At 58.7% G+C, this 21,362-nt stretch overlaps 2 protein-coding genes across 4 annotated transcripts in view; one reads left to right on the top strand and one right to left on the bottom strand.

Moving 5' to 3' along the window:
* The first annotated feature begins 6 nt into the window (after positions 1-6).
* MTHFR (methylenetetrahydrofolate reductase (NAD(P)H)) lies at positions 7-16,954 on the top strand. Of its 3 annotated transcripts, none has more exons than XM_014545497.1 (14): positions 7-21; positions 4,409-4,654; positions 5,741-5,979; positions 6,662-6,772; positions 9,210-9,403; positions 10,140-10,390; positions 10,678-10,812; positions 11,007-11,187; positions 11,446-11,628; positions 12,451-12,552; positions 13,296-13,415; positions 13,800-13,995; positions 14,070-15,982; positions 16,061-16,954. In XM_014545497.1, the coding sequence occupies exons 2-13, from the start codon at positions 4,419-4,421 to the stop codon at positions 14,096-14,098; spliced, it is 1,977 nt and encodes a 658-aa protein (XP_014400983.1). In that variant the 5' UTR covers positions 7-21; positions 4,409-4,418; the 3' UTR covers positions 14,099-15,982; positions 16,061-16,954. The 3 variants fall into 3 exon arrangements, with proteins under 3 accessions (XP_014400983.1, XP_005873506.1, XP_005873505.1); XM_005873444.2 differs by having other exon boundaries at positions 4,406-4,654; XM_005873443.2 differs by lacking the exon at positions 7-21 and adding an exon at positions 3,936-4,141 and having other exon boundaries at positions 4,406-4,654.
* The window catches only part of LOC106727340 (chromosome unknown open reading frame, human C1orf167), an 18,703-nt gene continuing 13,100 nt past the window's right edge, over positions 15,760-21,362 (bottom strand). The window contains exons 14-21 of the mRNA XM_014545454.1: positions 20,714-20,858; positions 19,670-19,775; positions 19,523-19,638; positions 18,643-18,916; positions 17,000-17,153; positions 16,551-16,668; positions 15,998-16,483; positions 15,760-15,919 (exon numbers count right to left, since the gene is read on the bottom strand). Of these exons, the coding sequence (XP_014400940.1) occupies positions 15,775-15,919; positions 15,998-16,483; positions 16,551-16,668; positions 17,000-17,153; positions 18,643-18,916; positions 19,523-19,638; positions 19,670-19,775; positions 20,714-20,858 (1,544 nt within the window). The 3' untranslated portion in view covers positions 15,760-15,774. The remainder of the gene's footprint in view (positions 15,920-15,997; positions 16,484-16,550; positions 16,669-16,999; positions 17,154-18,642; positions 18,917-19,522; positions 19,639-19,669; positions 19,776-20,713; positions 20,859-21,362) is intronic.

Genomic DNA, 21,362 nt, shown 5'->3' with positions numbered 1-21,362 from the left:
TGCGGCGCCCGCTACGGGAGGGTGAGTGACGGCGTGGCGCGGGGTACACAGACCTGGCATCGGGGGCCACCAGCTGGGGCCGTGACTTACCTTTGTGTGGGGGGCAGTGGAGGCCGGTCTGCCCCTCTAGGCGGGGGCTCCCGCCACCTCTGTGAGCTTCTTTCGCGGGACGAGTGTAACCCCCAAAGGCTGTCACCCCCAGCCACCCCCAGTCCTGAAGCAAACACTCTCTTTTAGTCCCAGACACCAGACACCAGAGGAGGAGGCGGCTCCGGAGCCACCTAGGCGCGGGAGGTGTTTTTGCGGCTCCAGCCATTTAAACCTGACTCCCTGCCCTGGGCCGCTGGCACACATGCCTCCCCGGCACCCCACCCCCCACCCCGGGCCCATCGCGTCGGGCTGCGCTCAGTTGTGGCCTCCATATGCCCCCACCGCTCGCCGATTAAGTGCTTAGTAAATGGCAGAAGGCTATTCTGAGATCAGAGCGACAGAGCCGGGCCTGTTGGCGCTCAGGGCTGGCTGTCGCATTACCTTGTGCCAGTCACAGGAATATCAGGATATCCGTCAAAGGCAGGATCCCACTCTGGTCTTGGAACTGGGGGGCGGGGCAGGGGGGCAGCAGGAGGGGAGACAAACCTGTGAACCCACAAGTACAATCCAGGGTGCTGCGGGAGCGCAGCTTGAAATGGGTAAGTAGAGGCACGGGAAAGAAGGTGGAAAGGGCTGTGCCTGGCACATACTAGGAACGCAGTCAGTTTTTATGGAACCAATGAAAGAGCAGGTAATTTGTAGGTGGTTCCGTCTCCTCCCCCTCTCTTGACTTTGTTCCAGCAGAAAGGCCAGCCAGGCAGATCTTGACACACTTACCTGTTTCTCACTCCCGATGGCCACCCTCACTGAGAAGCAGGAGTTTTATGTCAGAACCAAAACAGGGCATCCCTGGGGAGAGCAAATGTTGGCACAAGTGTTCTTAGTCTGGTCTTGACTTCTTGACTTTTGGTGTGTCGCTGTGCGTGATGGCGCCTCTGTGTTTTAGGGGAGAGGAGCTCTGGATTTCATTAGTTTCTCAAGACTCTAGGATCCCAGAGTGGTTAAGAACACCAGCTTAGCCCAGCTGGTGTGGCTCAGTGGTTGAGCAACGACCTATGAACCAGGAGGTCACAGTTCAATTCTCATCAGGGCCCATACCCTGGTCACAGGCTCAATCCCCAGTGTGGGGCATGCAGGAAGCAGCCGATCAATTATTCTCATCATTGATGTTTCTCTCTCCTCTCTTCCTCTCTGAAATCCATTTAAAAATATCCTAATATATATAAAGAGCTAGGTGCTGTCACGACCGAACGGGTGACTGGTCACCATGAAGTGCATGGAGCACCTCTTGGTACCCCCTCCCCCGACCCAAGCAGCTCACCATGAGGGGGGGCTGGCGGTGGGGCGGGACTGGGGCCTGTTGAGCGGCGGTGGCGGGGTACTTCGTGGGTTGGCTGTGAGCTTAGGGGAGCAGTCACCCGGGCGGCAGTGAGTTTCGCAAAGCAGTCGCGGGGCAGGGGAGTTTCATGGAGCGTCCAGTGGCGAAGCTTTGCAGAGCAGTTGCGGGGCTTGCGAAGCCGTCAAGAGCCAGGGGGATCCTCACGGAGCAGTCAAGGGGCCGCGAGCATCGCGGAGCATCCTGGGGCAGGGAGCTTCACGTAGTGTCACAGGGCAGCAGAGGCCATGTGACGGAGGCCAGGCTAGGCCTAGGGACCCTAACTGCTCACGATTTCGTGCACGCTGAGCCTCTAGTCCAGGGGTCCTCAAACGACGGCCCGCGGGCCACATGCAGCCCGCCGAAAACATTTATCCCGCCCGACGGGTGTTTTTGCTGCCACTGCCTGTTGCTTAGCAGCCGACTAGTTTTTTTTTAAACTATAGTCTGGCCCTCCAACGTCTGAGGGACAGTGAACTGGCCCCCTGTTTAAAAAGTTTGAGGACCCCTGCTCTAGTCTATAATAATAAAAGCGTAATATGCTAATTAGGCCAGACAGCTGAACGACCTTCTGGATGACTTTCCAGATGAAGCCAAGGCAGTGAGGGCCATGGCTTCGAGGGCCAAGCCCCATGCATGAATTTGGTGCAGTGGGGGGAGTCCCTCAGCCCAGCCTGCACCCTCTTGCAGTCTGGGAGCGCACTGACCACCAGGGGGCAGCTCCTGCGGCCAACCAAAAAAAAAAAATTAATCATAAAGATTAAATTTATTTCATGTAGGAAATATAAATGAATCAACTATTAATGTCCCCAGCCCCAGCCCCAGCCCTGGGATTGGGCCTAAACTGGCAGTTGGACATCCCTCTCACAATACTGGACCACTGGCTCCTAATCGCTCACCTGCCTGCCTGCCTGGTCGCCCCTAACTGCCCTCCTCTGCTGGCCTGATTGCCCCTCACTGCCTCTGCGTGCCGACCTGACCACCCCTAACTGCCACTGCTGCCAGCCTGGTCACCCCTAACTGCCCCTCGCTGCTGGCCTGGTCGCTCCTAACTGTCCCCCACACCCACTGGCCTGGTCACCCCTTATTGCCCCCCCTGCCAACCTGGTCGCCCCCAACTGCCCCCCTCTGCCGGCCTGGTTGCCCCCAACTGCCCCCGCTGCCGCCCTAGTCACCCCTCACTGCCCCCCTCTGCCAGCCTAATTGCCCCCAGTTGCCCCCCCTGCCAGCCTGATCGCCCCCAGCTGCCCTGTCTGCTGGCCTGGTCGCCCCCAACTGCCCCCCTGCTGGCCTGGTCACCCCCAACTGCCCCCCTCTGCCGGCCTGGTTGCCCCCAACTGCCCCCGCTGCCGCCCTAGTCACCCCTCACTGCCCCCCTCTGCCAGCCTAATTGCCCCCAGTTGCCCCCCCTGCCAGCCTGATCGCCCCCAGCTGCCCTGTCTGCTGGCCTGGTCGCCCCCAACTGCCCCCCCCCCCGGCCTGGTTGCCCCACACAGCCTGCTTGTTCAGTCATTTGGTCATCCCTCACTAACCCCCCTGCCAGCCTGGTTGTAGGCGGCCATCTTGTGAGGGCGTGAGGGTTAATTTGCATATTACCTCTTTATTATATAGGATTAGAAAAAAAAGAACACCAGCTTAGCTGTGGATGTGCCCTGAAAGGAATGAACTTGGCCTGATTGTTCCTCTGATTTTAAGGACTAGATTTTAAGGACTATTTGTACATAGTTGTGCAAGAGTAGTGTTTTGTTTTTAAGTATTTGACTTATTTTTCCCACTAAACTGCCCACTGGCACCATGCCCTTTGTTGGCCTGCCTGTGGTTGCCATGGCTCAGAGCTTGGGATGTGTGGCTGAGCAGTCACTATAATTAGTTTAACTGACCTCAGTGGTGTGTGTTAGTGGGGGTGTACCTGGAAGGCAGCCTTTGCTCTTTTAAAAAAACTTTTTAAAATTTATTGGGGTAACCATTGGCAGGTAAAGTTATACAGGTTTCAGGTGTACAGTTCTATAATACATCATCTGTGCTTTGTATTGTCTTCATCACCCCAAGTCAAAGTCTCCTTCCATCAGGTAGCCTTTATTCTGAGTTGGACATAACCTCAGCCCGCACTGAACTTGGTTCTGGCTACTTTTGGAACCCAGCCAATTATCAAGTTCTAACGCATGACCTAGTCTTTTTGGAGTAGCAAGAATTCAGGAGAAATCTGGCTGCTTTGTCAAGCCCTCGCCTCCTCCATCCTGCACACAAACTGTTCCAAGCAACAGGAGATGTCCCAGGCAGGACAGGATCAGCTATTTCTTCTTTGGAGAGTGATCCAGTGACCCTGAACGTCTGTTGGCCTCAGCTCCACCAACCCCCACAGTGTCTGGCCCTCCTTCTATCTGCCTACTACAGCTGGAGCCTCAGCCCTCCCTCTGCCCGGAGGCCTTGCCCCCGCCTCCTTCTCCCTTACGCAGGTCCCAGCTGTAGCTCTAAGCTCTTCCTCTGTCACTGCTCCGCCCATGAGAGAAACACCCGCAGGGGAAGTTTCCTGTTCCCAGCCCAGTCTGGGTCCAAGCTGGCAGAGATGGACCATCTAAAACCCGAGGTCCTCCCAGCCAGGCACTGCTGCCCCTCCCTAGGAATGCGGGCCCTGGAGGCTGGCATCATGAGGTTCTCAGTGCCACCCTCCATCAGGTAGCTGCCACTGCGGATCCGAGGGCTGAAGGGGCATGTTTCTGTACGGGAGGGGGCTGTCATACACGGAGTCGGGGGCAGCAGCAGGGGGAGAAGCTTTGAGTGAGGCCGCGCAGTGGGTGGTAGCTGTGGCGTGTGAGCCAGCCGGCGGGGGCCTTCTCACCCTGACCCTGCGTGGAAATGCAGCAACTGTCACTTGACCCTGCCTCTCTGGGGCTTGGCTGCCTGCCGGCTTCTGACGCCCCCTGCCCCCATCTCATGTAGCAGGAACTCGGCCATGGTGAACGAACCCAGAGGGAATGGCAGCCCCAACCCCTGCCTGGAGGGCAGCAGCAGCAGCGGCATGGAGAGCCCCAAGGATAGTTCGAGATGTTCCTCGCCAGGGCTGGACCCTGAGCGGCACGAGAGACTCAGGGAGAAGATGAGGCGGAGGATGGAGTCCGGTGACAAGTGGTTCTCTCTGGAATTCTTCCCTCCTCGGACGGCACAGGGCGCTGTCAATCTCATCTCAGGGTGAGTGGATGTGAGGTTACGGAGCAGGGTCAGGTTAGGAGGGGCGGGTGGAGAGAAGGGCCGCTTTGCCTCGGCAGAAAGAGGCCACCAGAGGGGGCGGAAGAGTAAAGGCAGGGTCGGCCATTGGACCTGCAGCTTCGCAGTTGTCAGAAAAAGTCCCCCCAAGCCTCTGGAGTGTTAGACACACTCCACATCGGGTTAAACATGTTGACTCTCAGCATTCTTTGGCAGCAAGTCAAGCTGGATCATGAGTGTAGTTTAGGAAATCACAAAGCAGCGTCGCGTAGAACATTTCCACAAGTTAGGCTTTTGGGTTGTGCCTCTTGGAATCTAGAAATGCCAACTGAATTACGTTAGCACTTTATGAATCACAGCTCCTTTTCTTAAAAGCTGGTGCTTTTTACCACTTTCACTTCTCATGTTTAGCTCCCAAGGCTTGAAGTTGAAGGCACGAGGATGTTTAAATGCCTCGTTAAATAGCTTGTGACACAGCGCGTGCACACACCCGTGCCTCTTGAGTCTGGTTCCTGGACTGTGGCCTTGCTCTGCAGCACTGCTTGCTGCACCCGGCTCGGGGGGAGGGGTAGCATGATAGAAACTTGTGTCTGCTGACCCTCTTCTCTCGTGTTCCTGGAATGAGGCCCTGCTTGCCGCCTTGAGCGTTCTCCAACCCTCGCCCAGTCAACTTATCTCACCCAATATAACAAATATGCCAGCACTGGAAAGTCTACAGTACTGCTTTCGAACAGCATGGTTATATTGTTATATATTACCTCCACAATAGTAATCCTGATGAAAGCAGCTCACCATGTACCAGGCACTGTTCTAAGAGCTGAGGAGCCATCTATCATAATAGTCCCATAGAGTTATGAAGTAGGTACTGTTCTCTGTCACCTTGTAGAAATGAGGAACAGGAGATTAATTTTCCCAAGGTCACACAGCTAATAAGTAGCAAAGTCAGGACATGAATGCGGGTCAGTCTGATCCCAGCCTCCTGTGATGCTTCTCTAAGTCCCGGACCCCACGAAAGGTGGCGAAGGGTGGTGTGCCCGCAGGAGTCCCCCTTCAGAAAGAAATTCCCAACAGGTTTGACCAGATGGGGGCAGGTGGCCCCCTCTTCATAGATGTGACCTGGCACCCAGCAGGAGACCCTGGCTCGGACAAGGAGACCTCCTCCATGGCCATCGCCAGCGCTGCTGTCAACTACTGTGGCCTGGAGACCGTGCTGCACATGACCTGCTGCCGTCAGAGCCAGGAGGAGATCACGGGCCATCTGCACAAGGCCAAGCGGCTGGGCCTGAAGAACATCCTGGCACTGAGAGGAGGTGTGGAGCCCTGCCCAGTGGGAGCCACCTCTTGAGCTCTTGACCCTGACGTAGGCGTTCAGTCAGGAGTGCAGCTGGTGCCTGATAACCCTCTGCCCTGGCTCCATAGCTTCATTGATCACTGGTTGCACCCAGCTCTTGGCACAATGAAGACTGCGGTTCTGGCACTTGTCCCGGGAGTGAAAGTAGCTGCTTGTGCCTCTGGCCAGTGTGGGAAGAGGTAGCCTGATGGGTGGGGTCGTGCGGCCTTGTGCTCCCCACTACAAGACCACTTCTCACTTGAGATGAGTAGAAGATTCTCCCAGGAGGGAAGAGCTCCAAGAGGGTAGGACAGCGAGCAGTGGGGTTGGTTGGGTGAGGCTAGGCACCCAGGTTTGAGTGGGAGGCGGGGGGTCTCAGATGCTCCAAGCTAAGCTGAGAGCAGCAGCTGTCCCCTGCTCTACACTGCCAGCCCGGTGCCCGCAGAGTCAGTGCTTGGTAAATGTCCGACAGGCTGGGCACTGTCTTCCCTCCCACTGCTTACCAAGTGCTACGCTAGCACGAGGAGACACCAACTGGAATAGCACCAGGGCTCTGCCTTTGAGGAGCTCATGGTCCCGGGTGGAGGGGTAAGGAGAAGGCACAGAAAAACTAGCTGCAGATCAGTGAGCCTCAGTGACCATGACCTTCACCAACCCTGCAGACCCTGTAGGTGACCAGTGGGAGGAGGAGGAAGGCTGTTTCCGCTACGCCACAGACCTGGTGAAGCTCATCCGCAGCGAGTTTGGTGACTACTTTGACATCTGTGTGGCAGGTGAGTGGCGGGAGTGTCCCAGTGGGTGGGGACAGGCACAGAGAGCTCACCTGTAGTCAGTTCAGGGTGTGGTGACCCCGTGCATTGCGGGCCTGTGCCAGAGGAGAGCGGGGCAGAGGTGGGTTAATGCCCTGACTCAACGTTCTATCATCCGCTCTCCGCCCAGGCTACCACCACCCCGAAGGTTTTGTTTCTCTGCCTTTTCATGTCCTTAGCCTGCTTCCCGGCCTGTTCTTCTTTAACACAAAAGAGGAGTGTTTATTAGGCGGCAGGGAATCGCAGAACCCAAGGTCAGGAAGCCGCACCAGGCCTCACTGGGTGCTGGAGCCGGGAGGCAGTCGGAAACCAAGGCCCCGCTGGCCAGTGTGGCTCAGCTGGTTGAGCGTCGTCCTGTACAACAAAAGGTCACAGGTTCCATACCTGGTCAGGGCACATGCTTGGGTTGGGGTTCGATCCGGGTCGGGGTGCATACGGGAGGCATACAGGTTGATGTTTCTTTCTCATACCGGTGTTTCTCTCTCTCCCTTTCCCTTCCTCTAAAAAGCAATGAAAACATATTTAAAAATTTTTTTTTAAAGAAACCAAGGCCCTCAATCTCTTTGGGGCCACAGAACCCCCAGCTCTGCCTCTTTGCTGCACACTCAGGAGTTCCACTAATAATCCAGACTGACTGACAGGCTTCAATGTCAACTCCACATTCTCAGGAGAATCAGATCAGCTGAACTCTAGTTCCATTGGCTGCAGCCAGGAGGCAAGGTTTATCTGCTGGAAACGGGTGGGGGGTCTTCCCTCCTATCCCACTAACAGGGTCGGGCCTCCAGCTTCTCAAATAGGGTCTTGGGTGTGGCGAGGTCTGGGGATTCATTGGTACATCATCTTGACATGACATTTTCCCTCAAATCTTTTGGGGAAATTCATTTTTTATATTAAACAAAGCCACTTTATGGAGTAGTATATCAAAAGTGATCCAGCTTTAAAACAATTTTTTATATTAAACAAAGCCACTTTATGGAGTAGTATATCAAAAGTGATCCAGACTTTAAAACATAAGCCATGTGGCTGCAAGGAAATTACTCGTTGTAGGTGACTTTGGGTTTAACCCCAGGCCCCACGTGCAGAGCAGCTTGGCTTCCCACCAGCCTGGGTCTGAGGCCTGCCCCCGGCCCTGGCTGAGTGAGCCAGGCTTCCTGTGCAGGCCGGGCTCAGTGAGCTCGGTCCTTTAGGCGAGTGGTCAGAGAGTTCCTGGAGCCAGCGAGGAGCCAGGGTCACCCGCTCCCGCCTCCCAGGCAGTTCCGAGTCTGTCGTGTGTCCTTGGCATGTGGGTATCCCGGCTGCGCCCATGTCCTCATACCCCAGGAGCCCCCTGCTCAGTGGGGCTGCTGGGTCCCTTGTCAGGCAGCCTCTGGCTGATCCTGGTTCTGCCATGAGAAGCATCAGAGAATATGAACTTGACCATGACGGCCCTTTGGCCACTTAGAAATCGTTACTATATTCTCTTCATTCTTTTCTTCAAACAGAACATCTCAGCTTTCTCCCCTTTTTCCTCATGTTACATGCTGGCTTTTCCCTTTCTTGGACCTCTGAGTAATTTCAATGTTTTATTTTTTTTGTGTGTGTGGTGGGTTTTTTGTTTTTTTTTTTAGTAATTTTAATGTTAAAAGCGCTGCTTTAATTCAATGTGTAGAGTCCAGTGCAGTACAAGTGCTGCCCAACTGCTGAGCGGGGCATTTTCTCTCCTCCAGGGCCACCAAGCACAGGCTGGTTTAGGTCCCTTGTCAGGCAGCCTCTGGCTGATCCTGGTTCTGCCATGAGAAGCATCAGAGAATATGAACTTGACCACGACGGCCCTTTGGCCACTTAGAAATAGTTACTATATGCTCTTCATTCTTTTCTTCAAGCAGAACATCTGAGCTTTCTCCCCTTTTTCCTCATGTAACATGCTGGCTTTTCCCTTTCTTGGACCTCTGAGTGATTTCAATGTTTTATTTTGTGTGTGTGTGGTGGTTGTTTTTTTTTTTTAAGTAATTTTAATGTTAAAAGCGCTGCTTTAATCCAATGTGTAGAGTCTAGTGCAGTACAAGTGCTGCCCAACTGCTGAGCGAGGCATTTTCTCTCCTCCAGGACCACCAAGCACAGGCTGGTTTACCTGGCTGGTTGCAAGGGACATGAGGCAGGACAGTGTGGGCTTTGGAGCAATCTGCTCCCACTTCTGGGAGGGTGGCTGTAAGCCACCGCTCGCCAGACGTCACCTCCTGGGTGAGGGGGACATCAGCTGTGAGCCCAGCTACTCACCGTGTCAACCCGGCCATGCGGTGGTGTTGGGAGGTCCGAGTCCGGACCCTGGAGGCAGAGAGCTGTGTTGCCAGCTCCCTGGGTTCTTCCTCCCTCACCTGGAGCAGGTGGAGCCAGCCTCTCCCGACTGCCATCCCGTTGACAGGTTACCCCAAGGGCCACCCCGACGCCGAGAGCTTTGAGGACGACCTGAAGCACTTGAAGGAGAAGGTGTCTGCGGGAGCCGACTTCATCATCACCCAGCTTTTCTTTGAGGCTGACACGTTCTTCCACTTTGTTAAGGCTTGTTCCGCGATAGGCATCACCTGCCCCATCCTCCCCGGAATCTTCCCCATTCAGGTGAGGGGCCCGGGCGGGCTGGCGGACTCCTCCCACCCCCGGCCTCCCACAGGCCAGGGCCCGGGGTCAGGCGCTCAGTTCGTGGTCAGGTTCTTGGACGCTCAGTGGATTTCCTGCCAGATGCCTCTGGCAGATGTCCTCTCACCACCCCATTTGGGTTACCTCCAGTTTCCCCCCCAAACCCAGCAACAGCACCTGACGGAGGGGCTTGTTGTACTTGGCTTACTGACAAGTGTCGCTACAAGGGATCATGATAACTCTCACCCTCAATTTTTATTAAATCAGTGTTTCCGAAACTCGGCTGTCATCAGAATCATTCGATAAGCTTTTTCAAAAGATGGACTTCAGATCCCATGCCTAGAAGTTCTGATTTAGTAGGTCTGAGGTGGGGCCTGGGAATGTGTACCTTACTTCTTAAGTCTTGTGGGTGATTCCGATGACCCGGGAGGCTTGGGAACCACTGGGACTAAAGGGCTGGCTCAGACCGACGGCAGGGATGCTCTGGGCAGCCGAGTCCCCTGCAGACTGGGAAAAGCAGGACCAGGCAAGGGTCCTTGTACAGTGTGGTCTGACTTTCCTGGGTCTGTGTCACACTGCAGTTGGCCCGGAGGCCTGGTAGGGAACAGAAGGGGAGAAGCAGGGTGAGAGACGGGGTGAGAGACACACCCCCCGTGTCCCTGGTAGGGAACAGAAGGGGAGAAGCAGGGTGAGAGACACACCCCCCGTGTCTCGGCAGGGCTACCACTCCCTGCGGCAGCTCGTGAAGCTGTCCAAGCTGGAGGTGCCGCAGAAGATCAGGGAGGTGATCGAGCCCATCAAGGACAACGACGAAGCCATCCGCAACTACGGCATCGACCAGGCCGTGAGCCTGTGCCAGGAACTGCTGGCCAGTGGCCTGGTGCCGGGCCTGCACTTCTACACCCTCAACTGCAGGAAGGCCACCACCAAGGTGCTGAAGCGCCTGGGCATGTGGGCCGAGGACCCCAGGTGAGGCCAGGGGCCCCGAGTTGAGGCCCGGGAGCCACAGAGGGAAGTCAGTGGGCAGGGAAGTCAGATGGAAGTCACAGGAGTCACAGCAAGAGTGCGCCCTAGCAGGGCTGGACGCCACGGGTGCAGGGCTTGTCCGTGCTGTGGCTGGAGGCACACGGGGTTCCAGCCTCCGTGGGAGGTCCGTGTGCACCTTGATGTTTACAAGTGAGATTGAAAGACCCAGCTCAGTGGGTCCTCTCCCTGAGGACCTGAGCCAGTCCCGTCCTGTCCCCAATCTCACCCAGGCGTCCCCTGCCCTGGGCTGTCAGCGCCCACCCCAAGCGCCGGGAGGAAGATGTGCGTCCCATCTTCTGGGCCTCCAGACCGAAGAGTTACATCTACCGCACCCAGGACTGGGACGAGTTCCCCAACGGCCGCTGGTGAGGCCACAGACTGTCCTTTGCAAATAGGTCCTATTCTCGGGGAGGCAGGAGGCAGGAGGCAGGAGTTGGCATGTTTCTCTGCCCTGGAGGGACAGGAGTCACAGAATGACCTCTGGTGTGTGGGACAGCTGTCCTCCTGTGAGGAGCCCGAGGTGAGGCTGTGCCCTGACCGCGGGGCACGTCCTCTGCAGGGGCCATTCCTCCTCGCCAGCCTTCGGGGAGCTGAAGGACTACTACCTCTTCTACCTGACGAGCAAGGCCCCGAGGGAGGAGCTGCTGAAGATGTGGGGGGAGGAGCTGACCAGTGAAGAAAGTGTCTTTGAAGTCTTTGTCCACTACCTCTCGGGGGAGCCAAACCAGAGCGGCCGTCAAGTGAGTGGTGCTCGGTGGGGTCCCTGGTTACACCCCCGCCCCGTCTCCCTGTGGCCTGCCCACCCTCAGCCTCCTCTCTCTGCTCTGGACGTGGCACCTCAGCCCAGGGAGAAGGGTGAGTTGGGAAGTCGCCAGCTGGGGGGCCTGGGAGGGGCTTACAGAGGCAGAGACAGGCTGGGTGTCTCGAGGGGCCCCCGAGAGGGGGGCGCCCAGAGTACCAGATCCGATGGTCAGCCCGGCCCGGCTCCCCCCTCCCAGGTCACTTGCCTGCCCTGGAATGACGAGCCCCTGGCGGCCGAGACCAGCCTGATGAAGGAGGAGCTGCTGCGCGTGAACCGGCAGGGCATCCTCACCATCAACTCCCAGCCCAACATCAATGGGAAGCCGTCCTCTGACCCGGTCGTGGGCTGGGGCCCCAGCGGGGGCTATGTCTTCCAGAAGGTGTGCAGGGGCCCAGGGCCGCCCCAGCTTGACTGGCTCCCAGGAGCCCCGGTGATGGGGACAGGAAGCCTTCCTCTCTGGGCCCTTCACTGAGCAGCAAGGTGGACGGGAGCTCCCTGGGTGGGGTCCCCTGACCGCTCCGAGCCTCCGCCTTCTCAGGTGGGACGGATCACCCCATGTTGTGGGGAGGAGGCGTGGCAAGGCACGTACAGCTTAGCAAGTGGGAGGAACAGGAAGCACTCGCTTCTCTTCCAAGCTGCCACCTCTCCCCTGGGCAGCTGGAGTGAGAGTTACACTCACACTGAACCCCTGGGCCCTGATTAGAACGACCCCGGTGTGAGGAGACCAGCTCTGCTGTTTATCACCAGTGGGCCCAGGTCCTCACCTTCCCTGAACTTGCCTCATCTGGGAAATGGGGCTGAGAGGGCCCACCCTGCAGTATTACGGGCATTACGGCAAGTGACAACGTAAGCCCAGCTCAATCTCTGATCCAGTTGGTGCCAGAGCAGCCAGTAGAGTCACTGTCACCTCCAGTGAGGGGGCGGGTGGGATGGGGCTGGCCTCCTCGCCATCTTTACGGTGGCTTCTCCGGGGGCCTCCCTGCCTAACGGGAGGCGGGCTGGCAGAGGTCCCGCAGACTGGCCAGCTGGGAAGTCTCACCACCTGCTCCAGACTCCATCCGGTGGCCACCACTAGTGCCCCTGTCTTCAGTGTCCCACACACCTGTGCGCGTGGGTCCTCCCTGGGGGCATCCGACCGGATTGCTGAGCGCCGAGAAGGCGGCCAGCAGGGACCGGGGGTGACGGGCGCCTGCTCCCCCAGGCCTACTTGGAGTTCTTCACTTCCCGAGAGACGGTGGGGGCACTCCTGCAGGTGCTGAAGAAGTACGAGCAGCGGGTGAACTACCACATCGTGGACGTGAAGGTAGGCCAGCTCCACGCACAGGTGCTCAGCGGGGCAGCTGCCAGCCGAGGGCACCCACGGTCACTCCCGCACTCAGCAGGCACTGGCCCCGGGCAGATGGAGCTCCCAGCCTAGTGAGCGAGGCCCGTCAGTGGATAAGGGACAGTTCAGTTCAGTAAGGATGTTGGGACCCAGGGGAGGGGCACTTAACCTGGGAGGTCACGGAGGCTTCTTGGAGGGTCCTCTGTGGCCTGAATCCTTCAGGACAAGGAGGGAAGGGCATTCCTGGGGAAGGGCAGGGTGTGCAGAGGCAGCGTCTACAGCTAGTGGGTCACCGCCTACTGCGGAGCGCGAGGCTAAAGTGTTGAGCAGGGGCTCAGGGGCCTCCCTGGTCCCTGGAGGCAGGAGGGAGCCTTTCTAAGCAGTGCCGACTTGGCTCCGGGTGTTATTTTAGGCAGGTCACAGTGGACAGCTGATGACGAATGGGCCCGGGAACACTAGAGTCAGAGGCCCTTGTCTGAGTAGCAAAGAGGCCCACCTGGGCTAGACCCAAGGGAGCAGAGTGGAGAGGAAGCAGGCAGAACCGCTGGGTGTAGAGCTGATTGAAGCGAGAGAAGAGGAAGTGCTCTGTGTGGCCTCTAAGTCTCAGGCTCACAGAGCTGGGGGGAGGGCATGGGGAGAGTGTGGAGCAGAGAGCTGCCTGGGCAACCAGGGGGCTCTGGTTGGCTTTGTCCCGTCTGCTCCTACCTCCCCTCCCACCCCAGGGTGAAAACATCACCAATGCCCCTGAGCTGCAGCCCAACGCTGTCACTTGGGGCATCTTCCCTGGGCGAGAGATCATCCAGCCCACGGTGGTGGATCCTGTCAGCTTCATGTTCTGGAAGGTAAGGGGCTGGGAGCGAGCCTGCCCTGCCCACTTGGGATACCTGGCAAGCAGGATTGCTGGGTCCCAGAGTGGCTGGAAGCCATGCCCCCAGGGTTGGCCAGCGAGGCCCTCCCGGCTGTACCCTCACTCTGAGCCACAGCTTATTTCTGGGCTGGGGAGTGGGAGGTGGCCCCGCAGTGGGCCTTGTTCTATTCCCGGGAAGGTCCTACTGGGCTGTGGCAGAGACTCTTGTGGCGCTGAGCACGGAGCCCTGACCCAAGGGCAGCCCTGTTCACCGTGCCTGTGTGGCTGTGTCTGCACCTGTGCGTCTCTATGCCTGTCTGCACTTGTATGTCTGTGTGTGACTGCGCCTGCGCCTGTGCCTGTTCGTGTGCACGTACAGGATGAAGCCTTCGCCCTGTGGGTGAAGCAGTGGGGCAAGCTGTACGACGAGGAGTCCCCGTCCCGTATGATCATCCAGTACATCCACGACAACTACTTCCTCGTCAACCTGGTAGACAACGAGTTTCCGCTGGACAACTGCCTGTGGCAGGTGGTAGAAGACACTTTTGAACTTCTCAACAGACCCGGAGCGAGAGGTGACCCTGCACCCTGACATCCTTAGGCTCCTACATCGACACTTTTGAACTTCTCAACAGACCCGGAGCGAGAGGGGACAGGCTCTGTGACCCTGCACCCTGACATCCTTGGGCTCCTACACTCCCTCACATACAACGGCAGCCACGCTGGTGTGAGGCTCCGGGCTCTGGCTGGACCTGAGTCAGCCCCACACGGGACCTGGTGTTCCCTGCTCGGCCGGGAGATTTTGCTCTTTTGTGGGGAGCACCTCCATCCGCCCAGGACCACGGTGGGTGGACCACCATCCTCCCTGAGAAGGGGAGGAGACTGGTTATGGCTGACGGGGCCCTGGCACCAGGCAGCCTCTCAGAGCCAGCCTGAGACTGCCGGTGACCCTGCACTTGGGGCTATGGAAGACGGGCAAAGCACACACGGGCAGCAGGCACGCTGCGGCAGAGTGAAGATGCTGCTCCCTTCTGCCTCCGAGACGTTGGCAGCTGGGCACTTCCTACTTGTAACTGAAGGGCAGACACTACCCTGGGCACCAGGCTCCCGGATGGGTCTGGGGCTGAAACCTAATAATACAAGCCGCCTCCTCCCTGGGGCCCGCAGGGCTTCACCTCCGCCATGCTGCTTTAGGGAGCAGTTGTCTCTATTCTGGTGGCGCCAGAGATAAAGTCCCTCTTCAGGGCTCAAGCTGTCTGATCTCTGTGCCTGGTGGAGCCTCCGCCTTCCCTTTTCTCTGCTGCCCGTTACCACCGAGGGCAAAGGCGAGGTCACATGAGGTCACTCGAGCAGGGCTTCTGTTTTCCTGGCTTAGTGTTCAGGCAGGACCTCCTCCTGCCAGCTGCTCCGCCCTCTGCGCATCCGGAATCTGTCTGCCTGGCACTGCTCCCCAGGAATCGGCCCTCAAGCTGCGCTGCCCAGGGTGGTGGCTGGCAGGTGCACGTGGGCTCTTTTCTGTCCCCGTCCCTGCCTGAGCTTAAGGGGGTGGGGGTGGGGGGCATCCAAAGAGCAGCCTGTGGGCACATCCCCTCCACGTCCGTCCAGGCTGCTGGGAGCCAGAGAAGCAGCTGGGACCAAGAAGGGCAGTTTATTGGCATTCAGAGCTCCCAGGGCTCTTCGGTGGGCTGAGCGCCCCGCGGCCTGCCAGTCTGCACTCCCTGGAAGGGGGTGGGGGCACAGTTCCTCCCTGGGAAGGCTGGGCTCCATTCTCATTTTCTGTCCATGGCAACAAGTCCCGGCTTCAGCGGGCCCCTGCTCCACCTCGAGTCCGCCACACGCAGGGGGTGCTCCCTGGGCTCGATGCCCACCTTATTCTGGGGTCTCAACCTGCTGGTGGCCCCTCCTCAGGCCCCTGGCTGCCAGCTTCTGGTGCCACTTCTCAAAGGCCTGGAACCGGAGGGGAAGGAGAGGTTCTCCAGCTCCCTCCCAGGCCTGTGCTGTTTGTGCCCAGCTCCTTCGGTCCCGTGGGGAATAGAGGTCCCTCCCTCTGCCCTAGGCGGGCAGGCAGCCGACCCTGCCCCCGGCCAAATGCAGAGGCTCAGAATAGAACGGACCTGTGACCTGGGAAGCTATGCTCAGAGCACATACGGGGAGTGCCGGGCAGGACCGGGCTGGGCACAGGGCCACCAGCTATATCCAGGGCTCCCGAATCCAAGCTGGTTTCTCTACCCACACTGACCCTCCCCTGCAAATGAAGGGGCCCAGGGAGGGCTTGCAGCTCAGAGGCGCTGGCTTTTGAAGGGCCTGCTGGGGGTTGGGGCTGCCCCGCCAGTACCTGAGAAAGGACCCAGCCCTCAGCTCGTTGCTGTAATCGCAGAGCCACCCGCAGCTGTACGACCCGCCGCCGCCACGTGCGCCAGACCCATCTCAGCCGCCACTGCCTGAGCTGTGGGGACAGGGTGCGGAGGCCCCACACTGGGCGACTGCTGCCTTGGGCACCTGTGCTCGCCGCGGCCCCCAGCCCCTCTGTGGCACCGGGACGAGGGTGCCACACACCACGAGGTGTGTGAACAACACCTGTGCTCGCCGCGGCCCCCAGGCCCTCTGTGGCACCAGGACGAGGGTGCCACACACCACGAGGTGTGTGAACAGTGCAGATTCCTGGGCCTGTCCCAGGTTTCAGACTGAGTAGGCCCAAAGGCCATACTTGGAAAGACTTCATTGTAGGGGTTAGGGTTGAGAATAGCATGAGAGGCTGGTGTGAGGGCCCCTCCCCACTCACCAGCGACCGCGCCAGCTCCTCTGCCCCCTGAGCATCCACCCAGCATTGCCATGTCCCTGCCAGGCGCCTGGCCTGCTGGGAGCCCTGGAGCCGGTGGAGCAGGGCCTCCAGGCGCCAGCGTCGCAGGTATTTCCTCCTGGGGAGAGAGGCCCTGTGTGCATCCCGACTGACAGTCAAGAACATCATGACCCCTTGACGGCCAGGAGAAAGGGCTGAACCGTGGACTGGGCCCGCTCCTCCAGGAGCCTGCAGGGGCGAGCGCTGGCCAGAGAGGCCCAGCCCTGGCCACAGCTCAGGCCCCTCCGCCCTGGGCCCCCTCCCCACCCACTTCTCCATGCAGTTGCTTACCCCAGCCGCCTCTTGTCCACCTGGCCTTCAGAGCTGCAGTCCCCTCCGGGCCCTGAAGGGGGCCAGCCCTGGGCCCTGGGTCCAGGCCTCTGCATCCAGAGCTGGCCGGCACTGTGGCCTGGAAAGGGGAATCGAGTCAGAAAAGGCTAACATTCAGGGGGGCCAACTCCCCCTTAGCCCACCCCAGAGGCTGAGCGCACGAACAGGGGTGAGCGGCAAAAGGGGCTGAGTGAAGCGTGTGCCCCATGTCCACCCACGCCTCCAGGCCCCGGGCTGCTGCCCAAGAGAAGTAACAGGTGGGGCAGGCAGGGCGGATGTACTGTTTTCTGAAAATGGCTGAGATATTCCTGAAGAGGAAATGGGTGGTGGAAATACAGGGAAATACATACAATGGATTCGCCCAGGAGCTCGGAGCTCATTTCCGGGCCCTGAAGGGCCGGTGACCCGTCACCCCTGCACTTCGTACACCGTCCTTGCACAGGGGCAGGTCTCCTTACTCTGAGCCCAGGACGTTTCTCTCCGCTTCCTCTGCCCACCGGGGCTGCGATGTTGTGCTGGGCTGGGCAGCCTGGGCCCCGTGCCCTGTGGCCTGCAGCTTCGGGTCTATGAGAACAGCCAGAGAGGAAAACCTGAACCCAATGGGCTTGACCCTGCTCTGACCCCGTATTGGGGCCTCCTACTTGGGTGAGCACACGTGGGCTCGTTCATGGGACTGCACATTCTCCCGTGAGCCCTGCGGCTCCCAGAGGAGACGGAGAAGGTGCCCAAGTGTAGTATGGGCGTCAGCACACATCACTGCCTCTTCCCCCGTCCTCCCATGTGGCTGGAGGCGCAAGCAGCGGGTGGATCAATAATAGCTACCACAGGCGAGAGCTTCCCTGCGCCAGGTACAGCCTGTGAGGCGGGTGTTACTCTCCCACTTAAAGTCGACTAAGTGAAGTCACTTGGCTGAGGCCACCCCTCTCAGGAGCCCCCAGCTACTGTTCCTACAGACCCCAGGCTCCCTCAGGGGCCCAGTGCCACCAGGAGATGGCATCATCCCCGCTCATGATGTTAGGTGAGGGTTGCCTGGGCGTGTGTGTGCATGTTGTAGAAAGGAGGGGCCTGGAATTCAGCCCCCCTGTTATCATTCCCAGCACTGACTTCCAGCTTCTACCAGCCTCAGTTTCTCCACCAGTAAGTGGGTGCCTGCCTGCCTTTGCTGACAGGAATGGGTGAACGTGTTTATAAACATACTCTGAAAATAGAATTGTCTTGTAGCACAGAACTAGGAATAAAATACCTCGAGCCCCCAGAATCTGCTGTGGCCGCAGCCCCACATAGAAGATGTGGACTCTGCAAGTATCCAACGCCAGTACCTTTCCATTCCATTAAAAAAACCACTTGCCCTTTCTTCTCGGTCTCTCTCGAGTCTATTAGCTACTTCCCGGCGTTCTGACACAGGATTCCTGGTGATGCAGTTCATCTCAGGACACTGGCCTTGCCGGTAACTCTGGGCTGTGCGTCCCGCAATGACACAGGCCTGGACGCCGCATGGCGTCACTTCTCTGCCTGGCTTTCCCGGCAGCCTCTTCCCTCCTGCAGGCCCTCAAGCTTGCTCGTCTCAGAACTAACTGCTGCTGATTGGAGAAGGTCTGGCAGCTCTCTTTGGGCAGAGAGTATCATGAAAGAAAACTTTCTCATTCACATTTTCTGATTTTCCTGTAATGAGCATGTTTCATTTTTCAATAAGAAAAAGAACCACAAAGAATTGCTACTGTCCCCATATGTCTGTCTTGATGCTACCCTGCACCACGACATATATGACTCTGGGTGCCTAATAGACGGTGACCCAGCATTCATCTTTGCAGCAGGCCTGAGCTGGGCTGGCACTCAGTGGGTGTCCAGGAGATGTTTGCCGATGGACCGGGGTTGGCTGTCTTCCAGAGCCAGAGGCTGGCTAAGGGCTAGGGAGGGTGGTGTCCCCAAGGCTGCTGGCCCCTGGGGAAGCATCCGGCCACGCTTGCCACCACGGGCTGAAACAAGCCGATTCTGAAGCCACTGGCCTTCTGGTCATTTCTGAACCTCCAACTTCACCTGGACCCCACCTCACCTGCTTCCATGGGGCTGCAGGGCCCATAAGCGCCAGGAGGCGCCCTCTGCCGGCCAGCCCGGGCCAGTGCGTGAGGTCGGCCCTGGGCCTGGGATGGGCGGTGCTCGTCTCCTGGGCCTCCATCCGAGGTTCCAACCACACGCCGAGCAGCTCTGTCCGCCACTGGGCCCAGTGGGTCCGCAGGAGCTGCCTGTGCCCAACCACCTCGAACCGGGCGATGGCGACCCGCTGGACACGACCCTGGGCGGCAGATTGGGCCCAGGCCTCTAGGACCCTGGGGGGAGAGGAGGAGCCCATACCAAGGTCATCAGCACCAGGCTTCATGGCAGCGTAGGGAGCCCTCCCAGCCCTGGCCAGTGCCTATGGTAGGGGACCTCCAGGCAAAGCCCCCAGCCCTGCTCCCCCCCCACCCCCACCTTTTCCTGGAGCAAACAGGTTTAATTGGGCACAGAGAGCCGCAGAATATCGCACAACAGGGACAAGCATCCTGTTCAGAGGAAGGACAGTCCTGCCAGTTACGCTGCCTCCCCTGTCCTCACAAGAACCCGGGTTTATGGAGCACCTGCTATGTTGTGTCTGGCCCTGAGCTGAATGTTTACATTCGTTATCTCTAATTTCTCCGCCAGCCTGCAGAGCAGTTCTGTTATCTTTCTTTGACCTTTAAAATTAGACTTGCCCAAGAAGGGTCACACAGCTGGGGAGTGCAGAGCTGGGCTTTGGCCCAGGATGAGCTGCCATGACCAGAATCGCCTCTCCCTGGCAGCCCCAGCCTCCCAAGCCCTGGCACCAGCCACCAAACACCCTCTCCCCTGCCCCAAACAAACTCCAGGCCCCAGCTGGAAGCACAGTGAGGGCCTGCCCTCGGGCCCTGGGCATCCACCTGGCGCTCAGCTTCCGGGCAGCGTGGGCTCGGCTGAGCCGGTGGAGGCGGGACTCATGCACCCACAGAGTCCAGCACAGGGCCAGCTGGGTCTGGGCCCGAGCTCTCCCTTCTGCCTGCTGGCGGGCCTCACAGCGCTGGCCCAGCCAACGCGGCTCCCAGTGCCCGTCTTCTCAGGCCAGCCTGGCCAGCTCGACACCAGGCTCGGAGCGTCCCCGCGTCTCTCGCAAACCCACACCAGGCCTGGAAATGGCTGCAAAACAGGAGCAGAGGAGGGCCCAGCTGCTGTCAGTGACAAGTCACATTTATTCCAAATGGTACCCACATCCCCCTCCCCCCAAAGTCTTACAGGTTACACACAGTTTCATACACAACCCTGTGCCTTAAAAACGTAGGGACCGACGTGTAACGGGGAAAGTGCCAGCTTTCATTCGGGGCCTTGGGGCGCACATACTCGGGGCGAGGTAGATGCTGCTCAGGAGCCTGAGGGAGCCCAGCAGCTGTGGTTCAAGTCCCAGATCCCCTGGGACAGCCACCCCTGCCTCCCCTCACAAGCCCGCTCTGGGGCAGGGGGTCAGTGAGGGGACTCTGAAGGGCACAGCCTTCAGCTGCGAAAGCACAGGGGTCAGCCGCCCTGCAGCGGTGTTCGCTGGCTGTGGGGACACTGGACAAGGGTGAGCCTGTAACTGCACAGCGGGCATCGTCTGTGCCCTCTGCTCTCTGGTGGCATTAATGAACGAAGTGCATTTTTACTGGAGCATCTCTATTTAAGATGCCAGCCCCTCTGTCTGGCCCCTGTGTACAGAGGCCCCCTGTACTGGCCCCCCAAACACGCGGTGCGGGGACAACGATGATGGTGGGTGTCTGAGGAGCTCATCTCTCCATCTCAGTCGTATCCTCTGACACCAAAGGACCGACCCAGCCAGGAAGGCGAGGGGATGTGGGGTGAGGGGCCTGCCAGCCTCACCTCCGCACAAAGCAGGTAGTGAAGGCTGGTGGTCATGGCTCTACAGCACAGGCTAGGGACTCCCTTCACACCCCACCCCACCCCCAGTTTCCCAGGTCCCAGGCCTCCAGCGGGGACTCCCCTAGAGCTGCAGGGGCCACCCAGCCTCCCATCCCCATGGGCTCTCTCCCTGCTCTTCCCGGGGCGGGGATGACCCTCTGCCTCCCGCTGCCAGGCCCATCCACCTCTGCAGTGCGAGCCGCTCTGGCCTGGCCATCCTGTGTCTCTGATGAGCTGCCGCCTGCTGCCAGCTCTGGAACGCGGCCCTGCGCAGGCCCTGCCGGCGCAGCTGTGCCCACCCCTGGTACCGGTCATGCAGGCACTGCTGCCCTGTGGCCAGAGAGATGCTGAAGTGGCCCTGGGTGCTCACTCTGGCCTCACCCCTGGCCCTGGGTGCTCACTCTGGCCTCACCCCCAGGCTCTGGGTGACCGTGGGCCCTGCTTAGTCAGCCCTCTGCCCTCTACCCAAGTGGGAGCAGAGGAGGCCACCCTCGCTGTCTGGGTTGAAAGGCTTTGTTGACAGACGTGCTACTGCTGACCAAGCCAACCCAACTCAGGGAGTTGTTTCTTTTTAAAAAAATGTCTTGATGATGTTTAGGAACCCCGAGAATTTCATGAAAATCTAGATTTCCAGCTTTTCTTTAAAAAACAAGGTCTGGCAGCACTGGGCCCACCTTCCTGGGCGACTGGACAAGGGGGCTGGAGAAGCGACTGTCTCCTGTGGACAGCATTGAGCGTTTTGTTTTTTATAAATATATTTTATTGATTTTTTTACAGGAGGAAGGGAAGAGGGATAGAGAGTTAGAGACATTGATGAGAGAGAAACATCGATCA

The sequence above is a fragment of the Myotis brandtii genome, unplaced genomic scaffold, assembly GCF_000412655.1.
Source record: "Myotis brandtii unplaced genomic scaffold, ASM41265v1 scaffold410, whole genome shotgun sequence".
Taxonomy (NCBI): domain Eukaryota; kingdom Metazoa; phylum Chordata; class Mammalia; order Chiroptera; family Vespertilionidae; genus Myotis; species Myotis brandtii.
This window is presented reverse-complemented; position numbering and strand designations above follow the sequence as displayed.